The sequence below is a fragment of the Oncorhynchus kisutch genome, linkage group LG10 (assembly GCF_002021735.2).
Source record: "Oncorhynchus kisutch isolate 150728-3 linkage group LG10, Okis_V2, whole genome shotgun sequence".
Taxonomy (NCBI): Eukaryota; Metazoa; Chordata; class Actinopteri; order Salmoniformes; family Salmonidae; genus Oncorhynchus; species Oncorhynchus kisutch.
In genome coordinates this window covers 184,823-210,123 of record NC_034183.2, presented here as the reverse complement: position 1 = coordinate 210,123, position 25,301 = coordinate 184,823, and the positions used below count along the sequence as shown (strand labels likewise).

The 25,301-nt window shown below is 43.1% G+C and overlaps 1 protein-coding gene across 1 annotated transcript in view; it reads right to left on the bottom strand.

Moving 5' to 3' along the window:
- LOC116375772 (anoctamin-1-like) overlaps positions 1–25,301 on the bottom strand; it is a 214,212-nt gene that overhangs the window by 9,445 nt on the left and 179,466 nt on the right. Inside the window, exons 17-20 of the mRNA XM_031832859.1 lie at positions 12,499–12,700; positions 11,257–11,368; positions 3,573–3,630; positions 3,384–3,484 (exon numbers count right to left, since the gene is read on the bottom strand). Coding sequence (XP_031688719.1) covers positions 3,384–3,484; positions 3,573–3,630; positions 11,257–11,368; positions 12,499–12,700 — 473 coding nt within the window. The remainder of the gene's footprint in view (positions 1–3,383; positions 3,485–3,572; positions 3,631–11,256; positions 11,369–12,498; positions 12,701–25,301) is intronic.

Here is a 25,301-nt window from a genome sequence, read left to right as displayed (position 1 = left end):
TCAATTAAGGCTGGAAGATAACAACATGTGGAATAAGGGAAGGGGTCTGAATACTTTCCGAATGTCCTGTATATAGCTGTATTTACTTTGGGTTACGTAGGGTATATATATATGTATATATATATATATATATAGGGATATGTATGGTAAATATATGTATATACAGTGCCTTGCGAAAGTATTCGGCCCCCTTGAACTTTGCGACCTTTTGCCACATTTCAGGCTTCAAACATAAAGATATAAAACTGTATTTTTTTGTGAAGAATCAACAACAAGTGGGACACAATCATGAAGTGGAACGACATTTACTGGATATTTCAAACCTTTTTAACAAATCAAAAACTGAAAAATTGGGCGTGCAAAATTATTCAACCCCTTTACTTTCAGTGCAGCAAACTCTCTCCAGAAGTTCAGTGAGGATCTCTGAATGATCCAATGTTGACCTAAATGACTAATGATGATAAATACAATCCACCTGTGTGTAATCAAGTCTCCGTATAAATGCACCTGCACTGTGATAGTCTCAGAGGTCCGTTAAAAGCGCAGAGAGCATCATGAAGAACAAGGAACACACCAGGCAGGTCCGAGATACTGTTGTGAAGAAGTTTAAAGCCGGATTTGGATACAAAAGATTTCCCAAGCTTTAAACATCCCAAGGAGCACTGTGTAAGCGATAATATTGAAATGGAAGGAGTATCAGACCACTGCAAATCTACCAAGACCTGGCCGTCCCTCTAAACTTTCAGCTCATACAAGGAGAAGACTGATCAGAGATGCAGCCAAGAGGCCCATGATCACTCTGGATGAACTGCAGAGATCTACAGCTGAGGTGGGAGACTCTGTCCATAGGACAACAATCAGTCGTATATTGCACAAATCTGGCCTTTATGGAAGAGTGGCAAGAAGAAAGAAATTTCTTAAAGATATCCATAAAAAGTGTTGTTTAAAGTTTGCTACAAGCCACCTGGGAGACACACCAAACATGTGGAAGAAGGTGCTCTGGTCAGATGAAACCAAAATTGAACTTTTTGGCAACAATGCAAAATGTTATGTTTGGCGTAAAAGCAACACAGCTCATCACCCTGAACACATCATCCCCACTGTCAAACATGGTGGTGGCAGCATCATGGTTTGGGCCTGCTTTTTTTCAGCAGGGACAGGGAAGATGGTTAAAATGGATGGGAAGATGGATGGAGCCAAATACAGGACCATTCTGGAAGAAAACCTGATGGAGTCTGCAAAAGACCTGAGACTGGGACGGAGATTTGTCTTCCAACAAGACACTGATCCAAAACATAAAGCAAAATCTACAATGGAATGGTTCAAAAATAAACATATCCAGGTGTTAGAATGGCCAAGTCAAAGTCCAGACCTGAATCCAATTGAGAATCTGTGGAAAGACCTGAAAACTGCTGTTCACAAATGCTCTCCATCCAACCTCACTGAGCTCGAGCTGTTTTGCAAGGAGGAATGGGAAAAAATTTCAGTCTCTCGATGTGCAAAACTGATAGAGACATACCCCAAGCGACTTACAGCTGTAATTGCAGCAAAAGGTGGCGCTACAAAGTATTAACTTAAAGGGGCTGAATAATTTTGCACGCCCAATTTTTCAGTTTTTGATTTGTTAAAAAAGTTTGAAATATCCAATAAATGTCGTTCCACTTCATGATGGTGTCCCACTTGTTGTTGATTCTTCACAAAAAAATACAGTTTTATATCTTTATGTTTGAAGCCTGAAATGTGGCAAAAGGTCGCAAAGTTCAAGAGGGCCGAATACTTTCGCAAAGCACTGTATATATATATAGGGTTATGTAGGGTATATATATATATATATATATATATATATATAGGGTTATGTAGGGTATATATACAGTGGGGCAAAAAAGTATTTAGTCAGCCACCAATTGTGCAAGTTCTCCCACTTAAAAAGATGAGAGAGGCCTGTAATTTTCATCATATGTACAGTTCAACTATAACAGACTAAATGAGAAAAAAAATCCAGAAAATCACATTGTAGGATTTTTAATGAATTTATTTGCAAATTATGGTGGAAAATAAGTATTTGGCCACCTACAAACAAGCAAGATTTCTGGCTCTGTGGATCTGTTGGGGCGGTATGCAAATTGGAGTGGTTCTAGAGTTTCTGGGATAATGGTGTTGATGTGAGCCATGACCAGCCTTTCAAAGCATTTCATGGCTAGAGACGTGAGTGCTAAGGTTGGTAGTAATTTATGCAGGTTAGCTTAGTGTTCTTGGGCACAGGTACTATGGTGGTCTGCTTGAAACATGTTGGTATTACAGACTCGGACAGGGAGAGGTTGAAAATGTCAGTGAAGACACTTGCCAGTTGGTCAGCGCATGCTCGCGGTACACGTCCTGGTAATCTGTCTGGCCCTGCAGCCTTGTGAATGTTGACCTGTTTAAAGGGCTTACTCACATCGGCTGTGGAGAGCATGATCACACAGTGGTCCGGAACATTTGATGCTCTCATGCATGTTTCAGTGTTACTTGCCTCGAATCGAGCATAGAAGCTATTTAGCTTGTCTGGTTGGCTTGTGTCACTGGGCAGCTCTCGGCTGTGCTTAATAATAGTTTGCTATAATAGTAATAGTTTGCAAGCCCTACCACATCCGACGAGTGTCAGAGCCGGAGGGCGAAGGAGAGCTTTGTACGCATCTCTGTGTGTGGAGTAAAGGAGGTCTAGATTTTTCCCCTCTGGTTGCACATTTAACATGCTGATAGAGATGAAGTAAAACTGATTTAAGTTTCCCTGCTTTAAAGTCCCCGGCCACTAGGGATGAGCGTTATCCTGTTTGCTTAAGCCCTATACAGCTCATTGAGTGCGTTCTTAGTGCCAGCATCGGTCTGTGGTGGTATGTAGACAGCTACAAAAAATGATGAAATCTCTCTCGGTAAATATTGTGGTCTATAACTTATCATGAGATCCTCTACCTCAGGCAGGCAAAACCCTGAGACTTCCTTAGATATCGTGCACCAGCTGTTGTTTACAAATATGCATAGGCCCCCGCCCCGTGTCTTACCAGAGGCTGCTGTTGTATGCTGCCGATAGTGTATAACCCGCCAGCTGTACGTTCTTAATGTCACCGTTCAGCCATTTTAAGATAGTTATGTATTTACAGATATGAACTAGCTAACTACTAATGTTAAAATAGCTTTGTAACCCATTTATAGATATGAGAAAGCTAACTATTAGCGTTGTGGAATCTATTTACAGATATGAGCTAGGTAACGTTAAAGCTACCTCTCAGACTGCTCCAAACTGTAATTGACATATAAGCGATAGTACCTGTTTGTATGTGTGTGTGTGTGTGTGTGTGTGTGTGTGTGTGTGTGTGTGTGTTTGTGTGTGTGTATATACATACGGTATAACAATCTCGAACACGTTGTTCTGGATGAGTTGTTTTCCCAACATGATCATACTAAGCTGGATACACAGCTCTATCAGACAGCCTGGTGGGGCACACTGTGGAGAAAATACGCACACACGCAAACAGCATTAGTGTGTGTGTTTGTGTGCACATGTGTGTGTGTGTGTGTTGTAGTGAACCCACCTCCTCCATGCGGAAGTGGCCAAACAAGTAGACATAGTCCCCTGGAGGTCCAGCAAACCTACAGAGCGAGAGGGAGGAGGGAGAGAGGCACATACAGTGCATTGGGAAAGCATTCAGACCCCTTGACGTTTTCCACATTTTGTTTTACGTTACAGCCTTATTCAGATGTATTTACTAAACTTTTACCCTCAATCTAAACACAATACCCCAAACTCATCAATAAGCTAAGAACCCTGGAACTAAACACCTCCCTCTGCAACTGGATCCTGGATTTCCTGAAGGGCCGCCCCCAGGTGGTAAGGGTAGGTTACAACACATCCGCAATGTTGATCCTCAACACAATACTCCACAATGACAAAGCAAAAACAGGTTTTAATAAATGTTTGCAAATGTATAAAAAATAAAAAAAATGAGATGATTTGGAAAGACACACCTGTCTATATAAGGTCCCACAGTGCATTACATAAAAATCATACAATGTGATTTTCTGGATTTTTGTTTTAGATTCCGTCTCTCACAGTTGAAGTGTACCTATGATAAAAATTTGAGACCTCTACATGCTTTGTAAGTAGGAAAACCTGCAAAATCGGCAGTGTATCAAATACTTGTTCTCCCCACTGTATGTGTTCCCTCAGGAATTCTTGATTCTACCTGGATTATGTTGGAGAGGCTTCCACTGAAGAACAGCCTCTGTGTTTCTGTTAGACAGGTAACTCTTTATCCACATTATAGCAGGGGGTCTAGAGCCATAATGTTTTTCCAGCAGCAGACTATGACCAGCACCGAAGTCTAACAAAACAGCCCCCATAATCTTTTCATCATCAACTTCTCTCAGCCAATTATCAGTAATTCGTATAAGTGCTTTGCATGTTGAATGTCCTTCCCTATAAACGTGCTGAAAATCTGTTTAAAATTATTTTAATGTAAAATAGCATTGTATCTGGTCAAATATTTTTTTTCTCCAAAAGTTAACAAAAAAGGGTTAGTAACAGGCTGATTGGTTGACTATTTGAGCCAGTAAAGGGGGCTTTACTATTCTTAGGTAGCGGAATGAAAGGGCACACACGTTCTAGTGGGCTTAAATCGAAAATATGGCAAATATGAGTGGCAATATAGTCTGCTATTATCCTCAGTAATTTTCCATCCAATTTGTCAGACCCTGGTGGCTTGTCATTGTTTTTTTTTTCATCCGGACTCGTGAGAGGCGAAGGTTGAGAACCATGCATCCTCCGAAACACAGCCCTGCCAAGCCGCACTACTTCTTGACACACTGCCCGCTTAACCCGGAAGCCAGCCACACCTACCTGTTGGAGGAAACACTGTACAACTGGCCACCATGTCAGCATGCATACGCCCGGCCCGCCACAGTAATTGATAGAGCGCGAAATAACATCCCGGCCAGCCAATTTATTATTCTATTTTTATTTCACCTTTATTTAACCAAGTAGGCCAGTTGAGAACAAGTTCTCATTTACAACTGCGACCTGGCCAAGATAAAGCAAAGCAGTGCGACAAAAACAACAGAGTTGTTGGGATAAAGAAACGTACAGTCAATAACACAATAGAAAATCTGTATACAGTGTGAGTCCCGACTCCGGCCGAAGGTGGCTACCCTTCCCGTTCGGGTGGCGCTCGGCGCTCGTTGTCACCGGCCTGCTAGCTGCCACTGATTCTTTTCTCCCCCTCCTTATGTGTTTATTGATTACACCTGTTTTGAGTTGGTTGTAATTAGTGAGGCTTTATTAGTCAGCCGGCCCGCCTGGTTCTTTGTGCGGGATTGATTGTTGTAACCCTGGTGTTGGCATTAGAACCATGTTCGTGTATTTAGTGCTAGACTGTTTTCGTTTCCCTGTGTCTGGGGCATTTGGTTTAAGCACCCGTAAGTGGGGTGACCATAGTTCACCGTGTGTGCATTAAAAAAAAGCACTTTATTGAACTCTGCTTTCCTGCGCCTGATTTCACCCTCACGACACCCAGGACCTTACAGAGTGTGCAAATGAAGTAAGGAGGTAAGGCAATAAATAGGCCATAGTGGCGAAGAAATTATAATTTAGCAATTAACACTGGAGTGATAGATGTGCAGATGAGGATGTGCACGTAGAAATACTGGTGTGCAAAAGAGCAGAAAAAAACCAAAACAAATATGGGGATGAGGTAGGCAGTTGGTTGGATGGGCTATTTACAGATGGGCTGTGTACAGCTGCAGTGATCGGTAAGCTGCTCTGACAGCCGATGCTTGAAGTTAGTGAGGGAGATATAAGTCTCCAACTTCAGTGATTTTTGCCATTTGTTCCAGTCATTGGCAGCAGAGAACTGGAAGGAAAGGCGGCCAATTGAGGAGTTGGCTTTGGGTATGACCAGTGAAATATACCTGCTAGAACGCGTGTTATGGGTGGGTGTTGCTATGGTGACCAGTGAGCTGAGATATGGCGGAGCTTTACCTAGCAAAGCCTTATGTGCTCGGTCCTCCTTTTCCTGTAGTCCACAATCATCTCCTTAGTCTTGGTTACGTTGAGGGATAGGTTGTTTTTCTGGCACCTCCCGGTCAGGTCTCTGACCTCCTCCCTACAGGCCGTCTCGTCGTTGTCGGTGATCAGGCCTACCACCGTTGTGTCGTCTGCAAACGTAATGATGGCGTGGAGTCGTGCCTGGCCATGCGGTCGTGGGTGAACAGGGAGTACAGGGGGGGACTGAGCACGCACCTCTGTGGAGCTCCAGCGTTGAGGATCAGCACGGCAGATGTGTTGCTACCTACCCTCACCACCTGGGGGCGGCCTGTCAGGAAGTCCAGGATCCAGTTGCAAGGGGTGTGTTTAGTCCCAGGATCTTTAGCTTAGTGATGAGCTTTGAGGATATTATGATGTTGAACACTGAGCTATTGTCAATGAATAGCATTCTCACATAAGTGTTCCTTTTGTCCAGGTGGGAAAGTGCAGTGTGGAGGCGGTATGCCCAATTTGTTTGGGCGGTATGCAAATTGGAGTGGGTCTCGGGTTTCTGGGATAATGGTGTTAATGTGAGCCATGACCATCCTTTCAAAGCACTTCATGGCTACGGACGTGAGTACTACAGTTCTGTAGTCATTTAGGCAGGTTGCCTTTGTGTTCTTGGGCACAGGGACTATGGTGGTCTGCTTGAAACATGTTGGTATTACAGACTCAATCAGGGACATGTTGAAAATGTCAGTGAAGACACCTGCCAGTTGGTCAGCACATGCCCGGAGCACACGTCCTGGTAATCCATCTGGCCCCGCAGCCTTGTGTATGTTGACCTGTTTAAAGGTCTTACTCAAATCGGCTACGGAGAGCATGATCTCACAGTCATCCGGAACAGCTGATGCTCTCATGCATGCCTCAGTGTTGCTTGCCTCGAAGCGAGCATAGAAGTGATTTTGCACATCTGGTAGGGTCTTGTCACTGGGCAGCTCACGGCTGTGCTTCCCTTTGTAGTCTGTAATAGTTTGCAAGCCCTGCCACATAAGATGAGCGTCGGAGCCGGTGTAGTATGATTCAATCTTAGCCCTGTATTGACGCTTTTCCTGTTTGATGGTTCGTCGCAGGGCTTAGCAGGATTTCTTGTAAGCTTCCGGGTTAGAGTCCCACACCTTGAAAGCTGCAGCTCTACCCTTTAGCTCAGTGTGAAAGTTGCCTGTAATCCATGGCTTCTGGTTGGGGTATGTACATACAGTCGCTGTGGGAACAACGTCCTCGAAGCACGTATTGATAAAGCCAGTGATGGACGTGGTGTACTCCCCAAGGCCATTGGAAGAATCCCGGAACATGTTCCAGTCTGTGATAGCAAAACAGTCCTGTAGTTTAGCATCTGCTTCATCTGATCACTTTTTTAATAGACCGAATCACTGGTGCTTCCTGCTTTAATTTTTGCTTGTAAGCAGGAATCAGGAGGATAGAGTTGTGGTCGGATTTACCAAATGGGGGGCGAGGGAGAGCTTTGTTCGTGTCTCTGTGTGTGGAGTAAAGGTGATCAAGAATTGTTTTCCCTCTGGTTGCACATTTAACATGTTGATAGAAATTTGGTAGAACTGATTTAAGTTTCCCTGCATTAAAACTCTCCGGCCACTAGGAGGGCCGCCTCTGGGTGAGTGGTTTCGTTTGCTTATTTCCATATACATCTGACTGAGTGCGGTCTTAGAGCCAGAATCGGTCTGTGGTGGTAAATAAACAGCCACGAAAAGTATAGCTGAAAACTCTCTAGGTTAGTAGTGTGGCCTGCAATTTATCACAATATACTCTTCTTCAGACGAGCAAAATCTAGAGACTTCCTTAGATTTCGTGTACTAGTTGTTGTTTACAAATATGCACAGACCGCCCCCCCTCGTCCTACCGGAGTGCGATGTTCTATCTTGCTGGTGCAGCGTATATCCCGCTAGCTGAATATCCATGACGTCATTCAGTCACGATTCTGTGAAACATAGGATATTACAGTTTTTGATGTCCCGTTGGTAGTATATTCGTGATCGTACCTCGTCTAATTTATTGTCCAATGATTGCACGTTGGCGAGTAGTATTGACGGTAACGGCAGCTTTCCCAGTCGCCTTCTCTGGATCCTGACTAGGCATCCGGCTCTTCGTCCTCTGTACCTGCGTCACTTCCTCTTGCGAATAACTGGAATGTCGGCCCTGTTGGGTGTTTGGAAAATGTCTTGTGCATCGTCCTTGTTGTAGAAAAAATCTTTGTCTAATCCGAGGTGAGTGATCGCTGTCCTGATATCCAGAAGTTATTTTCTGCCGTAAGATACGGTTGTAGAAACAACCGGGAAAAAAAACACATAATAGCACAATTTGTTGGGTGTCCTTAAAACTGCTGCCATTTCCTCCGTCGCGATTCTATAAGCTGTGTAGCCGAGTGATCATAGGGTCAGAAAAGCAGCAATAGGTGAGTCAGGGTGCCGTTCGGTAGTCACTACAATGCTAGGCGAGCAGGGGACACAGCATTCAGAAAAGCGAGCGGGCCGTGGCTAGTAGATGGGTCTTCGGCAACATCATAACAGAATAGCCTGTTGAGACCACATCGGGCCATCATGTCGGCAGTCCAGTCGTGATGGATCGGCCGGGCTCCGTGTCGACAATAATGGGTCCAGGCCAATTGGCAAAGGAAGTATTTTAGCTCGAGGCTAGCTCAATGCTAGCTGGTGCTTGCTTTGGAACAGGGGCGTTAGTTAACAGTAGCCACTCGTTTTCAGCTTGCTAGCTGCGATGATCCGGTGTAATGATCCAGAGCGGCAAGAATCTGGTGATATGGTAGAGAGAAGCAGTCCGATAGTCTCTAGGTTGATATCGAGCTGTGCAGACTGGCAGGTGATGTCCGATCTAAGGCTGGCTGATGACGGGGAAAAAGGGGAAGACCGCTAGCCGTGGCTAACAAAGGCTTATAAGGAATAAAAAAAGCAGATCCGTACCACATTGGGTGAAGCGGGTTGCAGGAAAGTATATTTAGTTCGTAGATAGAAAGTGATATTAAGATATATATGAAAAAGGCTGGCTATATACACGGGATAAGACACGGGATAAGACAAAGACAGATACACATGTCCTACTGCAACGGCATCTTGGATTTTTCAATGAATGTTGTCTGTTTCTAGCAAGATATCAATTTCATGAACCTTGTTTCTTAGACTACATATGCTAATATGCTAATATGGGCTATTTTTAGCACTTTCCTGGGATGCTTGATATATTTTATTGATTTACTGGGAAGCTTATCAGAAGTAGACATGACAATGTTATTTATGTTTCAGCTAATGGGTGAGAACGAGAAAGTTCCAATTTGCGTTTTCCCCAAAAGTCTGTGCAGAATTGAAATTTGCTTGCTAAGGAATGCCACCTCATTCCCGTAATCCTCCATAAGCAAACAATTGCCACATTGGAACTCCAGATTGTCAATATTGTCCCAGACAAGAGCACAATAAACACAGCTTCTACAGTGCTGGAAAAGGTCGAAGCGGGATCCATTGCAACCTAGCTGGCTAGTTGGTAGCAGGTTTTGACACAAACACTTATGAAAAAAACAAAAGAATAAAGCAAAATAAAACTTCTGAAACAACAGACTGAAACAAAAAGGTTGAGCTGCAGTCTTAGACAGCCTCACGGTCCGACGAGGGCGGAGCTCTGAGGATCTGAACCCCATGTAGAAGCCACCGGAGAGGGAGACAAAATAGAGGACGAAGGCGCAGGTACCTCTGTATCCGATCTCAAATCTTAAGCCCCCAGGGAAGGCGGCGCCGTAACCTCTGGAACCAGGGCATCGAAGCTGTTTCTAGTCTGTGTCCGGGCTCACCTTCGCCAAGGAGGCCCCCATTGCCAGAGGTCTCTGTTTTCAACTGCCACGGCGAGTGACATGTCTCCATGGCTGGTTGGTAGGATTCAGAACAGGAACATCCTACTAACTCCATTATCCAGGAAAGGGGAAGACCCCTTCTGGGAGGGATCCCTGCAGAGTAACGGCCAGTCGGCTGTAGAGAGCCGACACAGCGGAGACACTTACACTAGGCCAGAGCGGCATCTGACTACTGGGGTAGAAGACAAAGAAGAAGTAGGCGGGTGTGGATTCCCCAGTAGCTTGTGTACGTTCGCTACTTGTTTGCTAAAAGTAGCCACTTTGCACCTGTAAGCCTCTGCAAGCAAATAGCAGCTACATTGGAAGTCCTGACAGACCACATTGTCCCGGATAAACCAAACACAGAATTAAACATTTTGTGAAATTCACGTTGTGATAAATAAATGGCGGAGTATTGTAATTCAGGCTAGCAAAACGCGTTTCATCAACACACTCACTCACATTGGGGGGCGTGTCACGCTGATGATATTACATGTGTTGCAGTGATGATATTACAACCAGATAGTTAACATTTATTTAACAATCCCTTGAAAATGGCACAAAGTTATCAATGATTTTAGTGGAGCTGGGGGTCTCCTTGCCCCGAGAAGGAAAATTGATTGCTCTGCACCTTGTGATGTTTTATTGATAACGATCTGTAGATACCGTCTGGAACACAATTTTAACCAATCAGCATCCAGGATTAGACCCACCCGTTGTATAAAAGTAATTACATTGCTCTCTTTTCATTCATAAAGCTCTTTTGCAAAAACTCCCTCTGTACCTAACATCATGAATAACCTTTACATGTAGGAGTTACCACACCCGGTGTCAGGGATGGCTAACTCTGGAAATGAATTGGGTCTCTACAGAGTTAGGTAAATCAGATTTTAGTTTTGTTGCATTTTACTTGTGGAATAATCTCAAAAAGTCAAACATTTTTTTGATTTGGTGCCTATAGAGCAATTCAGATGAATGATTGAGGACCTTTATGCTGGAACATGGGTTTATTTTCTATGATTGTGTATGTGTATCTCTGTTTGGCTTTTCCTAGTGAACTGATGTGTATAATGTTTTATTATTTGGTATTGTGGTGCTATACAGGGCTCATTTGGAAAGGAGACCTTGGTCTCAACATGACTCCCTGTCAATATAAAGGTTCAATAAAAATAAAACACACACACACACACACACACACACACACCCCCACACACACCCCCACACACACACACACACACCCCCACACACACACACACACACACACACACACACACACACACACACACACACACACACACACACACACACACACACACCCACACACCCACACACCCACACACACCCTCACCTGCCCTTGAAGAAAGCCACATAGAAGACAGGAGCAAAGGTGTTCATGGACTTCAACAGAAACGATTTCAGAATCAGACGCTCCTCAAACTCTGCTTCTGTCTTAGGAACCTCTGACAGACAAGACAAGCCAATCACATTATTAGACGTTATCAGAAGTGTGTGTTAAACAGTTCAGTGAGCCAGACAGTGACAGGGTTAGTGTTAGGGTGAGGGTTAGTGTTACCCAGTTTAGTGAGCAATAGGGTTAGTGTTAGGGTGAGGGTCAGGTTAGTGTTAGTGTTACCCAGACAGCAATAGGGTCAGTGTTACCCAGTTCAGTGAGCCAGACAGCGATACGGTTAGTGTTAGGGTGAGGGTCAGTGTTATCCAGTTCAGTTTGTTTATTTATTTTACCTTTATTTAACTAGGCAAGTCAGTTAAGAACAAATTCTTATTTTCAATGATGGCCTAGGAACAGTGGGTTAACTGCCTGTTCAGTGATGACAGATGTGTACCTTGTCAGCTCGGGGATTTGAACTTGCAACCTTCCAGTTACTAGTCCAACGCTCTAACCACTAGGCTACCCTGCTGCCCAGCTCAGTGAGCCAGGCAGTGATAGGGTGAGGGTCAGTGTTACCCAGTTCAGTCAGCCAGACAGCGATAGTGTCAGGGTTAGTGTTAGGGTCAGGTTAGTGTTACCCAGTTTAGTGAGACAGACAGTGATAGGGTCAGTGTTAGGGTCAGGTTAGTGTTACCCAGTTTAGTTAGCCAGACAGCCAGACAGCGATAGGGTCAGTGTCAGGGTTAGGGTTAGGGTTAGTGTTAGGGTTAGGGTCAGTGTTACCCAGTTCAGTCAGCCAGACAGCGATAGGGTCAGTGTCAGGGTTAGTGTTAGGGTGAGGGTCAGTGTTAGGGTCAGGTTAGTGTTACCCAGTTTAGTTAGCCAGACAGCCAGACAGCGATAGGGTCAGTGTCAGGGTTAGTGTTAGGGTGAGGGTCAGTGTTAGGGTCAGGTTAGTGTTACCCAGTTTAGTTAGCCAGACAGCCAGACAGCGATAGGGTCAGTGTCAGGGTTAGGGTTAGTGTTAGGGTTAGGGTCAGTGTTACCCAGTTCAGTCAGCCAGACAGCGATAGGGTCAGTGTCAGGGTTAGTGTTAGGGTGAGGGTCAGTGTTAGGGTCAGGTTAGTGTTACCCAGTTTAGTGAGCCAGACAGCGATAGGGTCAGTGTTAGGGTGAGGGTCAGGTTAGTGTTAGTGTTACCCAGTTTAGTCAGCCAGACAGCGATAGCTCCGTAGATCTCATCCAGTATCAATACAACAAGCAGGTTGATGATGATGGCAGTGGTGGTGACGGTCATCCTAACAGAGGCCTTGGCCTCAGGGTCTGGGTTCATGGACCAGATAGACAGCATGGTGATACGATACAGGATCACTCCAAACACTGCGGAAAACGTTACCCCCATCTAACACAAACACACATACAGTAAATTATCAACCAAAATACAGGATAGAGTGATATATAGCTAACTATTGTAATTAGCCTGTATAAGCATTGTTCGCTATCTAATCAAATTAAAATTTATTTGTCAAATGCGCCGAATACAACAAGTGTAGACCTTTATTTTACTTCACCTTTATTTAACCAGGTAGGCTAGTTGAGAACAAGTTCCCTTTATTTAACCAGGTAGGCTAGTTGAGAACAAGTTCCCTTTATTTAACCAGGTAGGCTAGTTGAGAACAAGTTCCCTTTATTTAACCAGGTAGGCTAGTTGAGAACAAGTTCCCTTTATTTAACCAGGTAGGCTAGTTGAGAACAAGTTCCCTTTATTTAACCAGGTAGGCTAGTTGAGAACAAGTTCCCTTTATTTAACCAGGTAGGCTAGTTGAGAACAAGTTCCCTTTATTTAACCAGGTAGGCTAGTTGAGAACAAGTTCCCTTTATTTAACCAGGTAGGCTAGTTGAGAACAAGTTCCCTTTATTTAACCAGGTAGGCTAGTTGAGAACAAGTTCCCTTTATTTAACCAGGTAGGCTAGTTGAGAACAAGTTCCCTTTATTTAACCAGGTAGGCTAGTTGAGAACAAGTTCCCTTTATTTAACCAGGTAGGCTAGTTGAGAACAAGTTCCCTTTATTTAACCAGGTAGGCTAGTTGAGAACAAGTTCCCTTTATTTAACCAGGTAGGCTAGTTGAGAACAAGTTCCCTTTATTTAACCAGGTAGGCTAGTTGAGAACAAGTTCTCATTTGCAACTGCGACCTGGCCAAGATAAAGCAAAGCAGTTCGACACATACAACAACAGAGTTACACATGGAATAAACAAACATACAATCAATAATAGAGTAAAAAAATCTATAAACAGCGTGTGCAAATGAGGTAGGATAAGGGGGGTAAGACAATAAATAGGCCATAGTGGCAAAATAATTACAACTTAGCAATTAAACACTGGAATAGTAGGATGTGCAGAAGATGAATGTGCAAGTTGAGATACTGGGGTGCAAAGGAGCAAGATAAATAAATACAGTATGGGGATGAGGTAGATTGGATGGGCTATTTACAGATGAGCTATGTACAGGTGCAGAGATCTGTGAGCTGCTCTAACAGCTGGTGCTTAAAGCTAGTGAGGGAGGTAAGAGTCTCCAGCTTCAGAGATTTTTGCAGTTCGTTCCAGTCATTGGCAGCAGAGAACTGGAAGGAGAGGCGGCCAAAGGAAGAATTGGCTTTGGGGGTGACTAGTGAGATATACTTGCTGGAGCTCATGCTACGGGTGGGTGCTGCTATGGTGACCAGTGAGCTGAGGTAAGGCTGGGCTTTACCTAGCAGAGACTTGTAGATGACACCTTACTGTGAAATGCTTACTTACAAGCTCTTAACCATCAGTGTAGTTCAAGAGTTAATAAGAAAATATTTACCAAATAAACTAAAGTAAAAAATAATATAAATTAACACAATAACATAAGAATAACGAGGCAATATACAGGTTAGTGTTAGGGTGAGGGTTAGTGTTAGGGTGAGGGTTAGTGTTAAGGTCAGGGTTAGTGTCAGGGTGTGGGTTAGTGTTAAGGTGTGGGTTAGTGTTAAGGTCAGGGTTATTGTCAGGGTGTGGGTTAGTGTTAAGGTCAGGGTTATTGTCAGGGTGTGGGTTAGTGTTAAGGTCAGGATTAGTGCTAATGTGAGAATGTGTTACACAATTCAGTGAGCCAGGGTTAGGGTTAAAACAAATTGGTGTGGGGTAAATGTAATAGTCCGGTGGCCATCTGATTAATTGTTCAGCAGTCTTATGGCTTGGGGGTAGAAGCTGTAAAGGAGCCTTTTGGTCTTAGACTTAGAGCTCTGGTACCGCTTGTCGTGTGGTAGCAGAGAAAACAGTCCATGACATGGGTGACTGGAGAATTTTATGGGCTTTCCTCTCATACCACCTATTATATAGTTCCTGGATTGCAGGAAGCTTGGCCCCGGTGATGTACTGGGCCGTACGCACTACCGTCTGTAGCGCCTTACGGTCAGATGCCGAGCAGTTGCCATACCAGGCGGTGATGCAACCGGTCAGGATGCTCTCGATGGTGCAGCTACTTCTGAGGATCTGGGGACCCATGCCAAATCTTTTCAGTCTCCTGAGGGGCAAAAGGTTTTGTCGTGCTATCTTCAAGACTGTCTTGGTTTGTTTGGACCATGATAGTTTGTTGATGATGTGGACACCAAGGAACTTGAAACTCACTCCACTACAGCCCCATTGATGTTAATGGGGGCCTGTTCAGTCCACCTTTTCCTGTCATCCATGATCAGCTCCTTTGTCTTGCTCACATTGAGGGAGAGGTTGTTGTCCTGCACCACACTACCAGTTCTCTGACCTCCTTCCTACAGGCTGTCTCATCATTGTCGGTGATCAGGCCTACCACTGTTGTGTCGTCAACAAACTTAATGGTGTTGGAGTCGTGTTTGGCCACGCAGTTGTGGGTGAACAGGGAGTACAGGAGGGGACTAAGTACACACCCCTGAGGGGCCCCTGTGTTGAGGATCAGTGTGGCAGCTGTGTTGTTGCCTACCCTTACCACCTGGGGGAGGCCCCCTCATGAAGTCCAGGATCCATTTGCAGAGAGAGGTGTTTAGTCCCAGGGTCCTTAGCTTAGTGATGAGCTTCATGGGCACTGGTGTTGAACTCTGAGCTGTAGTCAATGAACAGCATTCTCACATAGGTGTTCCTTATGTCGCGGTATGCAAATTGGAGATGGTCTAGGGTATCCGGGAGGATGCTGTTGATGTGAGCCATGACCGGCCTTTCAAAGCACTTTATGGCTACTGACTTGAGGGCTATGGGGCGGTAATCATTTAGACAGGTTACCTTCGCTTCATTGGGCACAGGGACTATGGTGGGTGCTTGAAACATGTAGGTATTACAGACTCAGTCAGGCAAAGGTTGAAAATGTCAGTGAAGACACCTGCCAGTTGGTCCACGCATGTTTTGAGTACACCTCCTGGTAATCCATCTGGCCCCGCGGCTTTGTTGAATTACCTGTTTAAAGGTCTTGCTCACATCGGCTACCGAGAGTGTTATCGCACTCTCCTGGTGATCTCCTGCATGCTTCAGTGTTGCTTGCCTAGAAGAGAGCATAAAAGGCATTTAGCTCGTCTGATAGGCTCGCGTCACTGGGCAGCTCGCGTCTGGGATTCCCTTTTTAGCCAGTAATAGTTTTCAAGCCCTGCCTCATCCGACGAGGGTCAGAGCCGGTGTAGTAGTATTCAATCTTAATCCTGTATTGACGCTTTCCTTGTTTGATGGTTCGTCGGAGGCTCGGGATTTCTTATAGGCGTCTAGATTAGTGTCCCTCTCTTTGAAAGCAGCAGCTCTAGCCTTTAGCTCGATACCGATGTTGCCTGTAATCCATGGCTTCTGGTTGGGATATGTATTTCCGGTCATTGTGGGGGGGACGTCGTCGATGCACTTATTGATGAAGCTTGTGATTGAGGTGGTATACTCTTCAATGCCATTGGATGAATCCCGGAACATATTCCAGTCTGCGCTAGCAAAACAGTTCTGTAGTGTAGCATCCGCATCATCTGACCACTTATTGAGTGAATCACTGGTACTTCCTGCTTTAGTTTTTGCTTGTAAGCAGGAATCAGGAGGATATAATTATAGTCAGAGTTGCCAAGGGAGGGCGGGGGAGAGCTTTGTGCTCATCTCTGTGTGTGGAGTAAAGGTGGTCAAGAGTTTTATTCCTCTGGTTGCACTTGTGACATGCTGGCAAAACATTTGGTAAAACTGATTTGAGTTTGTCTGCATTAAAGTCCCCGGCCACTAGGAGAGCCACTTCTGGGTGAGCATTTTCTTGTTTGCTTATGGCCTTATAGAGTTGCTTGAGTGCGGTCGCATCGGTCTATGGTGGTAAATAGACGGCTAGGAATAAAAATAGATGAGAACTCTTGGTAGACAGTGTGGTCTACAGCTTATCATAAGTTACTCTACCTCAGGCAAGCAATACCTCGAGACTTCTTTAATATTAGACGTCGCGCACCAGCTGTTATTGACAAAAACACACCCCCACCCCTCGTCTTACCAGCCATAGCTTCTCTGTTCTCTCTTTCTCGTCTGACTCTTTAAAGGAAAAGTTTTCTTCCAGTTCGTGGTGAGCAACCCCAGTTCTGATGTCCAGAAGTTATTTTCGGTCATAAGAGATGGTAGCAGCAACATTATGTACAAAATACATTTTATAATGCAAAAAAAATGAACAAAATAGCACAATTCGTTACGGGCATGTAAAACGTCAACCATCCTCTTCGGCGCCATCTCATCATTATTAACTTGTATTAGCATTGTTAGCTATCTAACTATCATTACTAGTCTGTATTGTAGATAGGTAGCCATCATTACTAACTTTTATTAGCAAATGTCCTGTGGTACTCTGTGATTGTCCAGTGGTATTCATGGGAAATGTAAACCAGAAAGTACCACAAGATCCATGATTGAGTCTTTGAGTGTTTCAATGAAGAGATTGAGATGAAACTGTCCAGTTTGAGTGTTTGTTGCAGCTTGTTCCAGTCGCTAGCTGCAGCGAACTGAAAAGAGGAACGACCCAGGGATGTGTCTGCTTTGAGGACCTTAAACAGAATGTGACTGGCAGAACGGGTGTTGTATGTGGAGGATGAGGGCTGCAGTAGATATCTCAGACAGGGGGGAGTGAGGAGTACTGGGGGGAGTCTGGAGTACTTCTCCTGTCTTATCCGGTGTGCTGTGTGAATTTAAGTGTGCTCTCTCTAATTCTCTCTTTCTTTCTCTCTCTCGGATGACCTGGGCCGTAGGACCATGCATCAGGACTACCTGGCATGATGACTCCTTGCTGTCCCCAGTCCACCTGGCCGTGCTGCTGCTCCAGTTTCAACTGTTCTGCCTGCGGCTATGGAATCCTGACCTGTTCACCGGACGCGCTACCTGTCCCAGACCTATTATTTGACCATGCTGGTCATTTTTGAACATTTGAACATCTTGGTCATGTTCTGTTATAATCTCCACCCGGCACAGCCAGAAGAGGACTGGCCACCCCTCATAGCCTGGTTCCTCTCTAGGTTTCTTCCTAGGTTTTGGCCTTTCTAGGGAGTTTTTCCTAGCCAACATGCTTCAACACTTGCATTGCTTGCTGTTTGGGGTTTTAGGCTGGGTTTCTGTACAGCACTTTGAGATATCAGCTGATGTACGAAGGGCTATATAAATACATTAAAAACATTTTTTTTTTGATTTGAGTGAGGCTTAAGAGGGTTTAATAAATAAGCATCAACCAGTGGGTCTTGCGACAGGTACACAGAGATGACCAGTTTACAGAGGAGTATAGAGTGCAGTGATGTGTCCTATAAGGAGCGTTGGTAGCAAATCTGATGGCCAAATAATAAAGTACATCTAGCCGCTCGAGAGACACTTACCTGCCGATCTATAAATTATGTCTCCGTAATCTAGCATGGGAAGGATGGTCATTTGAATCAGGGTTAGTTTAGCAGCTGTTGTGAAAGAGGAGCGATTACGATTGAGGAAACCAAGTCTAGATTTAACTTAAGCCTGCAGCTTTGATATGTGCTGAGAGAAGGACAGTGCACTGTCTAGCCATACTCCCAAGTACTTGTATGAGGTGACTACGTCAAACTCTAAACCCTCAGAGGTAGTAATCACACCTGTGGGGAGAGGGGCATTCTTCTTACCAAACCACATGACCTTTGTTTTGGAGGTGTCAGAACAAGGTTAAGGGTAGAGAAAGCATGTTGGACACTAAGAAAGCTTTGTTGTAGAGCATTTAACACAGAATCCGGGGAGGGGCCAGCTGAGTAATAGACTGTATCATCTGCATATAAATGGATGAGAGAGCTTCCTACTGCCTGGGCTATGTTGTTGATGTAAATTGAGAAGAGCGTGGGGCCTAGGATGGAGCCTTGGGGTACTCTGGCTGAGACAGCAGATTTTCTGACTTTATACACTGCACTCTTCGAGAGAGGTAGTTAGCAAACCAGGCCAAAGACACCTCAGAGACACCAATACTCCTTAGCCAGCCCACAAGAATGGAATGGTCTACCGTATCAAAAGCTTTGGCCAAGTCAATAAAAATAGCAGCACAACATTGATTAGAATCAAGGGCAATGATGACATCATTGAGGACATTTAAGGTTGTAGTGACACATCCATAACCTGAGCGGAAACCAGATTGCATACCATAGAAAATACTATAGACATCAAGAAAGCCAGTCAGTTGATTATTGACACGTTTTTCCAACACGTTTGATAAACTGGGGAAAATAGCAATAGGCCTTTAACAGTTAGGATCAGCTTGATCTCCCCTTTAAATAAAGGACAAACCGTGGCTGCCTTCCAAGCAATGGGAACCTTCTCAGAAAGGAGTGACAGGTTAAAAAGGTCAGAGATAGGCTTGGTGATGATAGGGGCAGCAAGTTTCAGGGGCTCCTCTAGCACATCAGACTCAGTGACTGCCTGCAGGGAGAAACTTTGTAGCGGGGCAGGGGAAAAAGAGGGAGAAGCATCGGGGATAGTCACATTACAAGGGGTGGGAGATGAGGAAATGTTGGCTTTGAAAGTTTAATGCTTAAAACCAACAAATCAAATTGTTTGGGGACAGACTTGGTGGAGACAACCGAGCACTGACGGTGATCCTTGATAAAGTTTGCCACTCCCACACCTTTGGAAGATCTTAACATCAGGTTAACATCAGTATTCAAAACACTCTTCCTTAACCACGTCTCAGTAACGACCAACACATCTGGATTGGAGCTGTGAACCCACACTTTCAATTGATCCATTTTAGGTAATAAGCTTCTAGTGTTAACGTGCAGAAAAACCAGGCTTTTACGAGAGCAGAAATCAGTGATATCAGAGCACCAGTCAGAATTGGGCCTACCAACAGTAGATGGGCCAGGGTGAACATGCACATTTCCAGATATCAACAACAGTAATACAGTCAAGGCACGGCATAGTACAGGGAGATCTCTGCCGTGCTGATTTATGACATCTGAATGTGCATTAGATGGCAACAAGGTCATATTTTACAGCAATTTCATCAGGTAACATGAATACAAAGTCAGTGAGAGGTGGTTAGAATAGGATAGGAGGCCAAGAGTCTGTGTAACCAATAGAGAATCAGAGTCCCGAGTGTGGGAACAAACAGTCTGTCTCACGGATTGGTAAAGAAAGTTTGTAGTCAACAAAGCACCCAGGAGTCATGAGACAAAAAGAAAAACGCACAAGAACATTTTTACATTTATAAAGACATTATACACCATATAGGGCCAGAGTTTAAAACCTGTGCTGTTTGTAACTACTTGTGATAGAAGTATAGAAGGATGGTGATATATAGAGTGATAATTAGCAGTATAGAAGGATAGAATGGTAATTAGAGGAAATAAAGTAAATAGCGATGGAGTGATAGATTGAGGTATAGCAGGATAATTTGAAGTATAGGAGGATAGAGTGATTGACGTATCAAAGATAGAAGTACAAAAGGATAGAGAAGGATAGAGGTATAGAAGGATAGGTTGATAGATATAGGTATTGATTGAGGTATAGAAGGATAGAGCACTAGATAGATGAAAGGAAAGAGTAATATTTAGAGGTATAGAGTGATATATACATGTATAGAGTGATGAGGTGTAAAAGGATAGATTGATAAATGTATAAAAAGAGTGATTATAAATGGAGGTATATATTCATACTTAGAGGTATAGACGGACAGAGTGTTAGATGGAGGTATAGATGGACAGAGTGCTAGATGGAGGTATAGAAGGATAGCGTGCTAGATGGAGGTATAGAAGGATAGCATGCTAGTTGGGGGTATAGAAGGATAGCGTGCGAAATGGGGGTATAGAAGGATAGCGTGCGAGATCGGGCTATAGAAGGGTAGAGTGCTTAGATGGAGGTATAGAAGGATAGCGTGCAAAATGGGGGTATAGAAGGATAGCGTACGAGATAGAGGTATAGAAGGATAGCATGCTAGATGGGGGTATGGAAGGATAGCATGCTAGATGGAGGTATAGAAGGATAGAAGGACAGTGCTAGATGGAGGTATAGAAGGATATAGTGCTAGATGGAGGTATAGAGGGATATAATGCTAGATGGAGGTATAGAATGATATAGTGCCACAGAGGTATAGATGGACAGTGCTAGATAGAGGTATAGATAGAGGTATAGAAGGACAGTGCTAGATGGGGTTATAGAAGGATATAGTGCTAGATAGAGGTAATAGAAGGACAGAGTGCTAGATATAGGTATAGAGGGATATAATTCTAGATGAGGTATAGAGGGATATAATAATAGATGGAGGTATAGAGGGATATAATTCTAGATGGAGGTATAGAGGGATATAATTCTAGATGGAGGTATAGAGGGATATAATTCTAGATGGAGGTATAGAGGGATATAATTCTAGATGGAGGTATAGAGGGATATAATTCTAGATGGAGGTATAGAGGGATATAATTCTAGATGGAGGTATAGAAGGATATAATTCTAGATGGAGGTATAGAGGGATATAATTCTAGATGGAGGTATAGAGGGATATAATTCTAGATGGAGGTATAGAGGGATATAATTCTAGATGGAGGTATAGAGGGATATAATTCTAGATGGAGGTATAGAGGGATATAATTCTAGATGGAGGTATAGAGGGATATAATTCTAGATGGAGGTATAGAGGGATATAATTCTAGATGGAGGTATAGAGGGATATAATTCTAGATGGAGGTATAGAGGGATATAATTCTAGATGGAGGTATAGAGGGATATAATTCTAGATGGAGGTATAGAGGGATATAATTCTAGATGGAGGTATAGAGGGATATCATTCTAGATGGAGGTATAGAGGGATATAATTCTAGATGGAGGTATAGAAGGATAGAAGGACAGTGCTAGATGGAGGTATAGAAGGATATAGTGCTAGATGGAGGTATAGAGGGATATAATGCTAGATGGAGGTATAGAATGATATAGTGCCACAGAGGTATAGATGGACAGTGCTAGATAGAGGTATAGATAGAGGTATAGAAGGACAGTGCTAGATGGGGTTATAGAAGGATATAGTGCTAGATAGAGGTAATAGAAGGACAGAGTGCTAGATATAGGTATAGAGGGATATAATTCTAGATGAGGTATAGAGGGATATAATAATAGATGGAGGTATAGAGGGATATAATTCTAGATGGAGGTATAGAGGGATATAATTCTAGATGGAGGTATAGAGGGATATAATTCTAGATGGAGGTATAGAGGGATATAATTCTAGATGGAGGTATAGAGGGATATAATTCTAGATGGAGGTATAGAGGGATATAATTCTAGATGGAGGTATAGAGGGATATAATTCTAGATGGAGGTATAGAAGGATATAATTCTAGATGGAGGTATAGAGGGATATAATTCTAGATGGAGGTATAGAGGGATATAATTCTAGATGGAGGTATAGAGGGATATAATTCTAGATGGAGGTATAGAGGGATATAATTCTAGATGGAGGTATAGAGGGATATAATTCTAGATGGAGGTATAGAGGGATATAATTCTAGATGGAGGTATAGAGGGATATAATTCTAGATGGAGGTATAGAGGGATATAATTCTAGATGGAGGTATAGAGGGATATAATTCTAGATGGAGGTATAGAGGGATATAATTCTAGATGGAGGTATAGAGGGATATAATTCTAGATGGAGGTATAGAGGGATATCATTCTAGATGGAGGTATAGAGGGATATAATTCTAGATGGAGGTATAGAGGGATATAATTCTAGATGGAGATATAGAGGGATATAATTCTAGATGGAGGTATAGAGGGATATAATTCTAGATGGAGGTATAGAGGGATATAATTCTAGATGGAGGTATAGAGGGATATAATTCTAGATGGAGGTATAGAGGGATATAATTCTAGATGGAGGTATAGAGGGATATAATTCTAGATGGAGGTATAGAGGGATATAATTTTAGATGGAGGTATAGAGGGATATAATTCTAGATGGAGATATAGAGGGATATAATTCTAGATGGAGGTATAGAGGGATATAATTCTAGATGGAGGTATAGAGGGATATAATTCTAGATGGAGGTATAGAGGGATATAATTCTAGATGGAGGTATAGAGGGATATAATTCTAGATGGAGGTATGGAAGGATATAATTCTAGATGGATGTATAGATGGACAGAGTGCTAGATGGAGGTATAGAAGGATAGCGTGCTAGATGGAGGTATAGAAGGATAGCGTGCTAGTTGGGGGTATAGAAGGATAGCGTGCGAAATGGGGGTATAGAAGGATAGCGTGCGAGATCGGGCTATAGAAGGGTAGAGTGCTTAGATGGAGGTATAGAAGGATAGCGTGCAAAATGGGGGTATAGAAGGATAGCGTACGAGATAGAGGTATAGAAGGATAGCATGCTAGATGGGGGTATGGAAGGATAGCATGCTAGATGGAGGTATAGAAGGATAGAAGGACAGTGCTAGATGGAGGTATAGAAGGATATAGTGCTAGATGGAGGTATAGAGGGATATAATGCTAGATGGAGGTATAGAATGATATAGTGCCACAGAGGTATAGATGGACAGTGCTAGATAGAGGTATAGATAGAGGTATAGAAGGACAGTGCTAGATGGGGTTATAGAAGGATATAGTGCTAGATAGAGGTAATAGAAGGACAGAGTGCTAGATATAGGTATAGAGGGATATAATTCTAGATGAGGTATAGAGGGATATAATAATAGATGGAGGTATAGAGGGATATAATTCTAGATGGAGGTATAGAGGGATATAATTCTAGATGGAGGTATAGAGGGATATAATTCTAGATGGAGGTATAGAGGGATATAATTCTAGATGGAGGTATAGAGGGATATAATTCTAGATGGAGGTATAGAGGGATATAATTCTAGATGGAGGTATAGAGGGATATAATTCTAGATGGAGGTATAGAAGGATATAATTCTAGATGGAGGTATAGAGGGATATAATTCTAGATGGAGGTATAGAGGGATATAATTCTAGATGGAGGTATAGAGGGATATAATTCTAGATGGAGGTATAGAGGGATATAATTCTAGATGGAGGTATAGAGGGATATAATTCTAGATGGAGGTATAGAGGGATATAATTCTAGATGGAGGTATAGAGGGATATAATTCTAGATGGAGGTATAGAGGGATATAATTCTAGATGGAGGTATAGAGGGATATAATTCTAGATGGAGGTATAGAGGGATATAATTCTAGATGGAGGTATAGAGGGATATAATTCTAGATGGAGGTATAGAGGGATATAATTCTAGATGGAGGTATAGAGGGATATCATTCTAGATGGAGGTATCGAGGGATATAATTCTAGATGGAGGTATAGAGGGATATAATTCTAGATGGAGATATAGAGGGATATAATTCTAGATGGAGGTATAGAGGGATATAATTCTAGATGGAGGTATAGAGGGATATAATTCTAGATGGAGGTATAGAGGGATATAATTCTAGATGGAGGTATAGAGGGATATAATTCTAGATGGAGGTATAGAGGGATATAATTCTAGATGGAGGTATAGAGGGATATAATTCTAGATAGTGGTATAGAGGGATATAATTATAGATGGAGGTATGGAAGGATATAATTCCAGATGGAGGTATAGAAGGTTATAATGCTAGATAGGGGTATAGAGGGATATACAGTGCCTTGCGAAAGTATTCGGCCCCCTTGAACTTTGCGACCTTTTGCCACATTTCAGTCTTCAAACATAAAGATATAAAACTGTATTTTTTTGTGAAGAATCAACAACAAGTGGGACACAATCATGAAGTGGAACGACATTTATTGGATATTTCAAACTTTTTTAACAAAAAAAAAACTGAAAAATTGGGCGTGCAAAATTATTCAGCCCCTTTACTTTCAGTGCAGCAAACTCTCTCCAGAAGTTCAGTGAGGATCTCTGAATGATCCAATGTTGACCTAAATGACTAATGATGATAAATACAATCCACCTGTGTGTAATCAAGTCTCCGTATAAATGCACCTGCACTGTGATAGTCTCAGAGGTCCGTTAAAAGCGCAGAGAGCATCATGAAGAACAAGGAACACACCAGGCAGGTCCGAGATACTGTTGTGAAGAAGTTTAAAGCCGGATTTGGATACAAAAAGATTTCCCAAGCTTTAAACATCCCAAGGAGCACTGTGCAAGCAATAATATTGAAATGGAAGGAGTATCAGACCACTGCAAATCTACCAAGACCTGGCCGTCCCTCTAAACTTTCAGCTCATACAAGGAGAAGACTGATCAGAGATGCAGCCAAGAGGCCCATGATCACTCTGGATGAACTGCAGAGATCTACAGCTGAGGTGGGAGACTCTGTCCATAGGGCAACAATCAGTCATATATTGCACAAATCTGGCCTTTATGGAAGAGTGGCAAGAAGAAAGCCATTTCTTAAAGATATCCATAAAAAGTGTCATTTAAAGTTTGCCACATGTCACGGTCGTCCTCCTCTTCATCTGAAGAGGAGAGGCGAGAAGGATCGGAGCACCAATATGCAGCGTGATATGTGTTCATGTTGAA